Raw genomic sequence first — 13,285 nt, 5'->3', positions numbered from 1 at the left:
AATAACACCTCAATATCTCCTTTATTTGCACTTGATTTACTAGAAAGGTAAAGGCATATTCCCAGAAGTTACATTTCTGTAGATGAGAAAAGGTAAACATGAGTACACCACTGTAGACCACTGAGATCAGTGGTAAACATTCTTGTTAATAAAGATGGAAAGAAACACATGGGCATCATGAGAATAAAAATCTTTATTAGTGTTTTATGAAGTCTGCATAATATGCCACACGCCTGAGAAGCATATGGTCAGAAAAAAAACCTGCTCTATCAATAACGCCCTCTACTGGTAAAACTGAGAGAACTACTGTACTGACTGTTTTGCAAATATTTGACTGTTAAATACACACTACTGTATAATGTACATCTGGTCCACTTCAGATTTGTTATGTACTCTCTTCACATTCATATATTGTAGGCCAATGGTACAAGGATTCAACACTGGACCTTAACACATGGTTCAGTTCCCCAAATCCAAACTCACTAGTTGCACTTACAAAGTACAATCACTAGTGCCGTAAGGTTAATAGATGAATAACATCAATAAAGGAGATGGGAGAAAATAGATGTTAAAATAAATCTTGCAATAGCCACAAAATGACAATGTCAGACTGCAAGCTCAGTCTTGTTGTACATACTGTATTTTATAGACAAGAACAAATACAATGCACACTAATACAGAAAATATGTCTCAGTGTGCAGTTTCATTTCTCTCTTCCTTTTGTGATGTAAGAACATAGAATACTGCCAAGTTTCTGTAACATTTAGCTAAAAAATAAATCACTTTTTTTGGTTGACCACTGTTTTATGGTGGACCTTTTTATCCTTTACTGAGCACCAAACAGCTTCCAGAAATCAAATGTGTTTCAAGAGTGAAGAGATGAATGAGTCAAAAGAAGTTCATACAACATTCCTCAGTCACATAACCCATCCATACATTGCAGGAAAGCAGATATCATGTTACAGGCATTTATGCTTTGATTTGTGTACTTCTGATACACCAAGTTTATTCTTTTAAAGAGACAGAAACTGTCTACATAACATGGGGCTGTGTTTTTCTTACCAAGGCAAGGGCTTAAATTGGATTCAAGTTGAACCTTAAAAAAAACACAAAAAACCCACTAATGATCCATGCTCACCATGTCACTTAAAAAGAGACAGTCTTGAAAATATTAACTTTAATAAAAAGTGAACGACAGAAGTTGAATTATATTTATATATAAAAATACATGAGAATACAAAAAAGTAGCAAAAGAAAGGGGATATAGGCTAAAAACAATATAGAATGAAATTCATTGATACCTTCCATTCTCCAAGTGAAATAACTTTTTAACAATTCACCTCGAGAGACCTGGACACCAAGTGAGACATCAAAAAAAGATTTTACAGCTGATATTCTCTGGTCCTTGCCCGGTGCATCCAAACCTAACAGAGCCTAGAATTCACTAGCTTGCATCTGAGGCGGTGTGGTCCAAATGAAAACACGGGCTACCTATAATTACATTGGAGGTGCCATATAATGACAGAGCTAAAATGTATGTCAACTACAGCCGGATTGATTTCGCAGCTTGTTTAGTTTTTTTGCTAAACATTCCTATATGTCCATTAAGAGGTGTCTTACAACGACACATCTGGAATTTAAAAAAAAAAACATTTTGACAAAAGGGTAAAGAGTTAATTAGGTAAATTAAACAATTACATTTTAAAAACATAATTGAGCATTTCCCTTCGAGGAGAAAGCGACAAATGCCATCTTCATTTCTTAACCACACTAACTCCCCAGACAAAAACAGATGGGTCCATGTTTCCCAGAGAAAAGTTACCTCATGGCCAAAAAGATGGATGGATGAGTTGAACCAAAATTCATTTAGCATTCACGCTTGTGTTACTTATACAAGCATTCTCCAATACTGAGAAACTATTTGTAAAATATTTTTTGGTATTTCCACTGCCTCCAATAACTCATACCTGGACTTTAAAAATCAATATACATTTTATTTGCACCACAAATAGATCTAATATTAAGGATTTGGGGGAAAGCAATTTAACAAATATGGGTAACAAAGTGCCTAATTCTATTCTGAAAAGTATGTCTTGCTGTGTGTGTGTGTGTGTGTTTAGACAGGGACGTGGAGCTAGGCCACAAATACTATGAAGTATGTTAATAGCAGAAATTATTTCTGCAGCTTTTTTTCATGATAGGACTTGCAAGTTAGAATTTGATGATCTTTGAGTGGGCGCCGTTTTGGGTCGTTTTCTAGCATTATGACATACTGGAGCAACGTACAGAAGGGGAACCCATCTGAGTCAACACTTTGTCCAGCCATTGGAGAGGTCCATTCAAATGCAGTTCAATCCAGCAGGGAGTGCTCGTGACAGTCTGCCGTCTAGTAGACAAAAAGACAACAATGACAAATTGGTGAAATCACTCAGCATGCAAGCACAGGAATGTCACCAAAAAACAAAGAATAGCCTGAACCTCTCTTGACTTCTTCCATAACAGAAGTATTGCTTAAGAGGGACAAATCACATTTGAATACCCATCCCAACTCCTTAAACATTCCAAAGTTTCTACAAATACAGAAAAATTGATCATTAGCAGGCTGTTTTTTTTTTAATATCTGCCAATGATTACATTAATATTACTGTCTTCCTCCAACTATTCATTTTCTACTAACTATGCCATTGTGTACAACTGAAAGAATAAAAAGTAACAAGTCGGTCATCATGCTTGCCTGTATTCAGCCCCCCAGCCTTTGACAAAACTCATGCGGATGGTGCACATCCTGGTGAGCTGGTACACAGCCTCAAAGCCCTGGTTCACGGACTGGGCCAGCAGGGCGGCAAACTCCTGGTTGTTGAAGATCTTCAGGTTACAACCTGAGGGGCATTGGAAGGAGAGGGTCAGTTGAGGCATTAGAAATTATTTCACTAGTCAAATAAGCAGGGGTGTAAAGTACTGAAGTAAAAATATTTTAAAGTACTACTTAAGTAGTTTTGGGGGTATCTGTACTTTACTATTTATATTTTTCACATTTCTAAAGAAAATAGTGTACTTTTTACTCCATACATTTTACCTGACACCCAAAAGTACTCGTTGTATTTTGAATGCTTAGCAGGACAGGAAAATGGTCCAATTCACACACTTACCAATCCAACACATGGTCATCCCTTCTGCCTCTGATCTGGCGGAATCACTAAACACAAATGCATCTTTTCTATGGGTTCCCGAGTGGCGCAGCGGTCTAAGGCACTGCATCTCAATGCTAGAGGCGTCACTACAGACACCCTGGTTTTAATCCAGGCTGTATCACAACCGGCCGTGATTGGGAGTCAATTGGGCGGCGCAAAATTAGCCCAGCGTTGTCCGGGTTTGGCCGGTGTAGGCCGTCATTGTAAATAAGAATTTGTTCTTAACTGACTTGCCTAGTAAAATAAAATGGTAAATAAAATAAAACGTTTTTTTTTTTGTAAATGATATCGGAGTGTTGGAGTGTGCCCCTGGCTATCCATACATTTTAAAATGCCGCCTGCTTCGCTTGATAGAAGGAATTTAAAATTATTTTTTACTTAAGTATATTTAGAACCAAATCCTTACTTTTACTCAAGTAGTTTTTTTACTGGGTGACTTTTACTTGAGTAACTTTCTATTAAAAAGGCATCTATATTTTTACTCAAGTATGACAATTGGGTACTTTTTCCATCACTGCAAATAATACATTTTGTTCAGATATTGTTGAAAGTTGAAACTTGGGAACTGGCTTGCCGCGCGACTTGGGAGAGAGGTGCCGCTCAGCCTGCGTGACTTGGGAGAGAGGTGCCGCGCAGCCTGCGCGACTTGGGAGAGAGGTGCCGCGCAGCCTGCGCGACTTGGGAGAGAGGTGCCGCGCAGCCTGCGCGACTTGGGAGAGAGGTGCCGCGCAGCCTGCGCGACTTGGGAGAGAGGTGCCGCGCAGCCTGCGCGACTTGGGAGAGGTGCCGCGCAGCCTGCGCGACTTGGGAGAGGTGCCGCGCAGCCTGCGCGACTTGGGAGAGGTGCCGCGCAGCCTGCGCGACTTGGGAGAGGTGCCGCGCAGCCTGCGCGACTTGGGAGAGGTGCCGCGCAGCCTGCGCGACTTGGGAGAGGTGCCGCGCAGCCTGCGCGACTTGGGAGAGGTGCCGCGCAGCCTGCGCGATTTGGGAGAGGTGCCGCGCAGCCTGCGCGACTTGGGAGAGAGGTGCCGCTCAGCCTGCGTGACTTGGGAGAGAGGTGCCGCGCAGCCTGCGTGACTTGGGAGAGAGGTGCCGCGCAGCCTGCGTGACTTGGGAGAGAGGTGCCGCGCAGCCTGCGTGACTTGGGAGAGAGGTGCCGCGCAGCCTGCGTGACTTGGGAGAGAGGTGCCGCTCAGCCTGCGTGACTTGGGAGAGAGGTGCCGCTCAGCATGCGTGACTTGGGAGAGAGGTGCCGCTCAACCTGCGTGACTTGGGAGAGAGGTGCCGCTCAGCATGCGTGACTTGGGAGAGAGGTGCCGCTCAGCATGAGTGCAGCAGTGAAAGGGTCGGTGAGTTTGATATTAGAGGGAGACAAAGCTTAAAAACGATGTCTGAGTGAACCCTGAATACAGAAAATTAATGGTGAACTCTTCTGGACACAGTAGACTCCTCCTCATCACTCTACAATTCAGGTTCCCTCTAACATAATTTCAAGCTTTGTTTTACTATTGACAGTTACAGCTGATTTCGGGATTGTACAGTGCCTTCAGAAAGTATTCACACACCTTTCCCTTTTCCACATTCTGTAGTGGAATTTAAAATGGATTCAATTTAGATGTGTTTCTCACTGGCCTACACACAATACCCCATAATGTCAAAGTGGAATTGCTTTTCTAAATTCGTACAAATTAATTAAAAATGAAAATATGAAACATCTTGAATCAATAAGTATTCAACCCCCTTTGTTATGACGAGCCTGAATAAGTTCAGGAGTAAAAATTAGCTTAACAAGTCACATAATAAGTTGCATGGACTCACTGTGTGCAATAAGTGTTTAACATGTTTTTTTTATGACTACCTCGTCTCTGTACTCCACACATACAGATAATTCTAAGGTCCCTTAGTCGAGGAGTGAATTTCAAACAGATTCAATCACAAAGACGAGTGAGGTAAAAAAAAAAAGAAGCAGATATTCAATATCCCTTTGAGCATGGTGAAGTCATTACACTTTGGATGTTGTATCAATACACCCAGTTACTACAAAGATACAGGTATCTTTCCTAACTTAGTTGCAGGAGGGGAAGGAAGCTGCCCAGGGACTTCACCATGAGAACAATGGTGACTTGAAAACAGTTACAGAGTACCCCAGCTTCAACGCTCGTCAGATGTCGCAGGGCTTGCAAACTATTATGGACTACAAAGGGAAACCTGGCCGTGGTCTGCCCAGTGACGGAAGCCTACCGGAGGCTTTTAAGCTTGTTTCGAGGCAAGCAACACTGAAGCATGCACGAGAGCACTAGCTGTTCCGGACGACTGTGATCACACACTCCGTAGCTGATGTGAGCAAGATCTTTAAACAGGTCAACATTCACAAGGCCGCGGGGCCAGATGGATTACCAGGACGTGTAATCAGAGCATGCACGGAACAACTGGCAAGTGTCTTCACTGACATTTTCAACCTCTCCCTGACCGATTCTGGAATACTAACATGTTTCAAGCAGACCACCATGGTCCCTGTGCCCAAGAAAGCGAAGGCAACCTGCCTAAATGACTACCACCCTGTAGCATGTCGTTAGCCATGAAGTGCTTTGAAAGGCTGGTCATGGCTCACATCAACACCATCATTCTGGAAACCCTAGACCTACTCCAATTGGCATACCGCCCCAATAGATCCACAGATGACGCAATCGCAAATCGCACTCCACACTGCCCTTTCCCACCTGAACAAAAGGAACACCATGTGAGAATGCTGTTCATTGACTACAGCTCAGCATTCAACTCCATAGTGCCCACAAAACTCATGACTATGCTAAGGACGCTGGGACTAATCACCTTCATCTGCAACTGGATCCTGGAGTTCCCGACGCCCCCCCAGGTGGTAAGGGTAGTCAACAACATCTGCCACACTGATCCTCAACATAGGGGCCCCTCAGGGGAGGGTGCTTACTCCCCCTCCTGTACCCCGTTCCCCCATGACTGCGTGGCCAAGCATGACTTCAACACCATCATTAAGTTTGCTGATGACACAACGGTGGTAGGCCTGATCGACAACGATGAGACTGACCTCCTCCCTATAGGCAGAGACCTGACAGTGTGGTTGCAGGACAACAACCTCTCCCTCAACGTGAGCCAGACAAAGGAGTGATTGTGGACATGAACTATAGGAAGAAGAGGGCTGAAAATGCCCTCATTCACATCGAGGGGGCTGTAGTGGAGCGGGTCGAGAATTTCAAGTTCCTTGGTGTACATATCACAAACAAACTATCATGGTCCAAACACACCACAAAAGTCGTGAATAGGGCACGACAATGTCCTTTACCCTCAGGAGACTGAAAAGATTTGACCTGGGTTCCCAGATCCTCAAAAAGTTCTACAGCTGCACCATCCTGACCGGTTCATCACCTCCTGGTATGGCAATTGCTCGGCATCTGCCCGTAAGGCACTACAGAGGGTAGGGCGTATGGCCCAGTATATCACTGGGGCCAAGCTTACTGACATCCAGGACCAACACGTGTCAGAGGAAGGCCCAAAAATTGTCACTCCATTCACCCAAGTCATAGCCTGTACAAATTACCTCAACTGACCTGTATGCCTGCACATTTGACTCTGTACCGCATGTATATAGCCTCTGTAGGTATTTTACTGTGTGACTTTTAAAAAAAATTGTTTACTTTTATTGAAAAACAGCCCCAGAGCATTATTCCTCCTCCACCAACCTTTACAGTTGGCACTATGCATTGGGACAGGTAGCGTTTTCCTGGCACCCGCCAAACCCAGATTCATCCGTCAGACTTCAAAACCAGTCATTTGAAGGAATGTCCACCTCATTTTATATATATGGTGTATAATGAGTAATCCAGGAATGTCACAAGTTAATCGACGAGAAAACTTTAGAAAATAGCAACTCTACATATCGCTATGACTACAATAAATGGCTAAATAACTTCCGGACACTAAGGTTCCGCGGAGCTCCTTCTCACCACTCAAGTATTTGAATACTAACATCCGTTCGGATATTCGAATAACCATGCCCATTCCTACTGGGCATCATGTAAGGACTGCAGAACAACACTGCTATCAGTTTTATATTGGCTGTAGAAACAAGTGGTTAGACTGACTAAATATGGAATCTAAACATGTGAAAAACATTTAATACTAAGTAATGATTATAGGAACACATGGAATATTAAAGAAATTGTGTTTGGCTAAATTACCTGGAGGAATTTTGCACACGGTTGCTGGGTGCCACCCATACCGCTGGTTGCAGTTTGGACTTTGAACAAAGATGGCGCTATCACTGAGACACTCAGCAAACACCTCACCACCAATATAATACAGCCTGACTCCTCGTCCTGTGGAAATAATAGACAATTAGCATGAGTATTTCTGCTACAAAACATCTCTGTTCCTGGGCAAATCTGAATTGGCACCCTATTCATTTTAGCCATAGCCTTCAAAAGTCATGCACTATATATGAAATAGTGTGCCGTTTGTGACATAGCCCCTGTTGTACCTATATGCCTCCTGGTCATCTCAACAGTGGCGTTCCTGTTGACATTGGAGAGCAGGCCCAGACAGAAACGCTCTGAGTTGGAAGGGTCTGTAAAACCGTCCACGGTCAGAGAGGGCTGCGAGGCGTGGAAGGTCTCTCCAACACGCTGGTTCAGCTCATAGTAAGCTATAGAGCACCAGAACGCAGGCTCAGAGTAGGTCACCGGCTGCAGGTCTGGGGGGAAAAAAAGTGAGATGTCATGATGAAAGACAACTACACAGGTTGACAGGCATAGACCAATGATCTCCAGAGTGGGCACTGGGCTATTTAAATTGTACTCAATGGATGTTTACACAGGCACCCCAAATTCTGATATTTTTCCCACTAATTGGTCTCCTGACGAATCACATTTTTTTCATCATGTCTTTTTCAGAGCTGGTCTCATTGGTCAAAATACCAATTAGTAACAAAACCAGAAATATCAGAATTGGGCTGCCTGTGTAAATGCAGTCAATTAGTTTAGTCAAATTTGTTCAGATGATCAATTACTGGTCCTTCAGACGTCGAGCAGGTCTAAAAAGACAATTCTTCTTACCCATGCTATGATTGACAGGTGAGAGGGTGCCAGGGGACAAATCAGCAGGAGAACCTAACATGGGAGAAAACAGGAAATTATAAAGTTGCATGGTCAGATTTATTTGTGCAAAGAATCTACCAAGATATTTAAATCAACAAATTTAAACTTGGCAAACATTTTTATTTTATGTTAGAACTTCTTATTTGAGGTAAGTGGAATATACCTGTGTCCATACTTTGATTCATCGGTTGATCACTGGCTTCCCCATCCTCACTTATGTATCCAGGTGGTGGCGTTTCTATAGTAACAGGGGAGGGAAAAATACTGATGAGCTGAAATGGATACCTCGTTATCATGAATACCATTTGCATATCAACTCATGATAGATACACAAACCTGGTATGTAGTTATTTGGAGGCTCGATCCCTGCAGGAAAGTTTGTGTTCTCAGGTATGGAATGAGTGTAGTCATCCAATGGGGGCAGTTCTGTCAGAATTTCTGAGTGTCTTGGCACAAGGACAGGTGGCAGAACTAGAGGAGAGGTGGAGAAAATATTCTTCAATGGCAAACAAAATTCAAAAGAAGTGACATCTTTACAAAACATAGTTGAAGATTATACTAACACTACTTTTAGCCTCTCATACAAATATTTTTTCATGTTCAGAAATAAGAATGTCACAACTAGCTGTCAACATGGGCTTTGATGGCACCTACAAGTCAGCACACACACACTAGTGGTTCAAATGACAACCTACCTGGGGTCTCCACCCTCTGGTAGTGGTAGGGGTTGATGCAGACCTCATCCTTCTTGAGGTGGAAGGCGTACTCGCAGGCCTCAATGGCACGCAGCTCATGGTGGCTGTGCAGGTCGGGCCATCGCCACAAGCGGCAGTAGATGACATGAGGAAGACCCTTTCTGTGCGAGACCTGCAGGCGCCCATCCAGGGATCTGACAGGACAGGCAATGGAGGAAATAGGTGTGAAAAGTGAGTGCGAGGAAAGGAAGAAAAGGGGGAGGAATCGATAGGAGTAAGAGAAGGAGATGCATGTGGCCAGCAAAACAAAAGGTGGGGGTGTGGAGAGGGGAGGTGGGGTATGATGAAATGAGATGAGAATGATAGAGGGATGAATAGAATTTGTGCTCTCAATGTCCCTCACCCCCCCTGGAATGATTACTTCCCACATCAAGGTTGTACAACAGTATGTAGCATAGGACAGTTGAGGATAGTCACCTGGTTTGGTCAGGGTAGCTGTATAGGCCTGAGGTATCCCACTGTTCTATCGTATTTGGTGTACTCAGTCCCCATATTTCAGAGCAATTGCTGTGCACAGAAAAACCAAACAACAAAACAAAAACAAAATGATAAACATGGGGCATGAGTCATTCAGAAATACCAGTATGGGTAATGTAAACATTAAAAGGCATCTTTTATTAGAGTCATTTTCAATCGGGTATTTCATTCTTTCAGTCTGGAACTGAAAAAAAATAACCGTCAAATAAGAGAAGCCTTTTGACAGAATAAAGAAAAACAACAGCATAAGATGGGAGTACAGTAGTATACACAAACAAACATTATGCGAGACAAAAAAAACATTTCTACTGTGGCATATCAAATTTTCGGAACAACTGAAACATTTCCACCACAGCTGTGTAGGTCGCAAGCAATTGACTTATCTTGAGACATTTAAGTAAACACAGAAGACACAAAATAGAACTAAAAGGAAAGGAGGGAGCAATCTTGGAAAAAAGTACATTTCCAATTAACTACCCTCTATATTTCACTTTGTGATTGTAATGGACACATAGAAAGGAATGATAAAAATAAACAACTCTAGAAATCAAATAAAAATGAAATGGGGAAATATGATGTGATAGTTGCTGCTCATACAATATCCTGACTTTAGAACTCAGAGCTAATATAGCCTACCTCTGAAGTGGGACTGAATCTAAACTATTGGCTAGGCCTATATACTGTGTTCTAAAAGCTGGAATAGGTTCTAAACTTCACTCTAATATATACGCATGACATGTAGATTGGCAAATAACATTAAACTTTAATTTATTTGCAAGACCATCAATTATAGGCTTACACAATATATTTATTCCATCTGTCAAAAAGCTCTATACAAATTTACTCAGTGTCTAATAAACATACTAGACATCTGAACTGTTCTTAGCTAGTCATCATTGAACAAATAGGTATTTTACAGCACACAACATTTCCCAGAGAACATGTTCTACTCTAGGACATCAAGGTTAACTGGCTGATAAGGAATGTTCTCACCCTACACCCTCAGACAAATGTGATACAAGTACATAGCAGGAGGCTAAGTCAGTGTTTACAAAACAAACTGTTGCACCATTTCTGAGAGTCAATGTTAGACAGAAAGTAGAAGCCTATAAAATGTGAAAGAATTTGGGAGTTGCTAAGATCTCTATGTGTTGGGATCTTGTATGTTACATGCTGTTTAAGGAAGCATGAGGCGACAAGAGGGTTACCCGATACTAAATAATAATCTCCAGAAAACATAGAGGAAACTGCCAAAATAAAGGAAACATTTGCATAAACGAGGGATACAAAGTATATTGAAAGCAGGGGCTTCCACACAGGTGTGGTTCCTGAATGAATTATGCAAGTAACATCCCATCATGCTAAAGGTCATGTGTAAAAATGCCCTGTTGCGTAATATTTTGTCTACCATTGCTAGAAGACATCTGTGACTCTGAAAGAGGGGTCTCAAAGGAGTGTTTAAAGGGTGAGTGTGTGCCAGTCACCAGATCTCACCCCAATTGAACACTTATGGGAAATTCTGGAGTGCAACCTGAGACAGGGTTTTCCACCAATAAAACACCAAATTACGGAATTTCTCATGGAAGAATTGTGTCGTATCCCTCCAATAGAGTTCCAGACACTTGTAGAACCTACGCCAAAGCGCACTGAGGCTGCTCTGGCGGCTTGTGATGGCCGAACGCCCCATATTAAGACAGTTTGTCTGCTTTTACACAGGCAGCCCAATTCTGATATTTATTTCACTAACTGGTCTTTTGAACAATCAGATCAGCTCTGAAAAAGATTGATGTTATTGGTCAAAAGACCAACTAATGAAAAAGAATTGGGCTGCCTTTGCAAATACAGCCATAATGTTAGTGGAATTGGGCTGACTTTGTAAATGCAGCCATAATGATGGCATTTCCTTTAATTTGGCAGTTACCTGTAGGTTTCTGATGAATGGTCAACTGTTAATTCTACAGAACCATACAATGACTATAGGCAAACCCTAGCTCTGTTACCTGGCATGGGGCTATGGTTACTTACCTGGGGATGGTGACACACTTGGTGTTGCAGTTCTGGGTGGTGATGGCCTTCTCCAGCTCGTCCAGCTGTCCAGTCTTCTTCAGCTTCTTCACCAGGCTCTTGACAGCCTTCTCACACCACTTCTCCTCCTGGCCATTCTGCTCTCCACCCCCGGCGCCACTGGCTGACTTCTTCCACCCCAGGAGCCTCTTAACTACCGGAGGGGTGAAAGGCAAGATGGAGGACATTTTGGTTGTAGCGAGGAGGAGTCTTGAGAGAACTCAAACACACACTGAGGCAGAGGGGACCTGGAGGAAGGGATGCACAGTTTAGCCCTTTCTCTGGTGTGGTCCCTCTGTTTCGTGAGGAATCACAGGGCTGGAGTGAGGAGGAACTGGATATGTTCAAAAGAGATGAGACACCTGAGGAGGTAAAATCAAACACAGGAATTTAGTAATCAATGTCTAAATAAAAAAAATTGTGATAACGAGTGCATTCAATTGTGTGATGGGTGCATTTTAAATTGAATGGGTGGTCTTGAAAAACTTGTTAGATAAATCCCACCATCACATAACTTCATTAGCAACAACTGTAGTTACATAATATATCTAATAATAGAGGCGACTTGAGCACTCAGTGGACTGAATCACTAGCAGCAAGTAAACATAACATACCATTGTTTGCGAATAGACATATAGACACACAAAACAAACATTTCATACCAGTGTTGGTGGATGCTGTATAACACCACATCTTCATTATAAAGGTGGTTAGCTATCTACCGTGATATACTGTTCAATTGATAAACTCCATTGTTGGTTAGTTTATATATTGCAGTTAGTACCAAGCTTAGCTACCTCGGCTAAGGGGCTAGTTAGCTCCATAGCTAGCTGATACTTTCAGGCCGGTTGGTTGATGATAGGCATTTTATCAGCAGTACAAATCTACTATTTAAGTTAGTTAAATGTGCAATTATTTACTCATAAGGTAGCAAGCCATGAAAGGCTGCAGAAATGATTGAGTACATGACTCGTATGGTGGGATTACGTTATCGTCAATACCTTTTGTTGTGAAAACAACAATTCCTGTAGCTAGCTAACGTTAGCCACCAAACTCAGGCTTTCAATACAGCTAAATGACTGGTTAGCCAACTTACAACGAAACAATGGTTTGATTGAGACATACAGCGCCATCATTACCAGTTACAATAACAATCGTGTTTTTTTATGTTAACACTATAAGTGATAAATAAGCCAACTAACGTAAGCTAGCGAGCCCAAATAAAAAAACTGGCTAACGTTAGCTTGCTAGCTGTCGTTAGCTAACAACATCAAAGTCGAGGGAAAATTAAAAGCATTGCATTACCCTGATGATGAAGCTCACGAGCTCTTCTCTGTGTAAAGATATGTGCAAAAGACAAAGTGGGAAACTCCTCAAAAACAAAGGGATACCTTTAAAAAAAAACGATAAATGTAGTCGCTATTTCGACGAAAAGATTGTTGCCTTTTTTCAAATCTGATAACTAGCTAGCTGTTTAGCTTCACAAGCTATCAAGACCTGAACAAGAAACACACCCTAGCTGGCTAGCTGCATTCAGAATCTTAATCCCTCCTCTTATCACCTGATTGGATAAAACAAGACAATCATATTACTTTTGTAGAACGGATTGGTCGCCAGCAATGTCAATCTGTATTGTTTATTTGACAGCATGGTTTGTTTTACAATCTGT

At 42.2% G+C, this 13,285-nt stretch overlaps 1 protein-coding gene across 4 annotated transcripts; it reads right to left on the bottom strand.

Moving 5' to 3' along the window:
• Positions 1–173: 173 nt before the first annotated feature.
• On the bottom strand, positions 174–13,254 carry LOC101268919 (Smad2b). Of its 4 annotated transcripts, none has more exons than XM_021604966.2 (11): positions 12,922–13,254; positions 11,578–11,978; positions 9,493–9,582; positions 9,016–9,209; positions 8,657–8,791; positions 8,496–8,558; positions 8,279–8,332; positions 7,705–7,917; positions 7,406–7,543; positions 2,735–2,879; positions 174–2,386 (listed from the first exon to the last, which is right to left on the bottom strand). In XM_021604966.2, the coding sequence occupies exons 2-11, from the start codon at positions 11,802–11,804 to the stop codon at positions 2,263–2,265; spliced, it is 1,383 nt and encodes a 460-aa protein (XP_021460641.1). In that variant the 5' UTR covers positions 11,805–11,978; positions 12,922–13,254; the 3' UTR covers positions 174–2,262.
• Between the last annotated feature and the right edge of the window lie 31 nt (positions 13,255–13,285).

Source organism: Oncorhynchus mykiss, chromosome 6, assembly GCF_013265735.2.
Source record: "Oncorhynchus mykiss isolate Arlee chromosome 6, USDA_OmykA_1.1, whole genome shotgun sequence".
NCBI lineage: Eukaryota > Metazoa > Chordata > Actinopteri > Salmoniformes > Salmonidae > Oncorhynchus > Oncorhynchus mykiss.
Note: the sequence above shows the minus strand (reverse complement) of the source record. Positions and strands in the feature narration are given on the sequence as shown.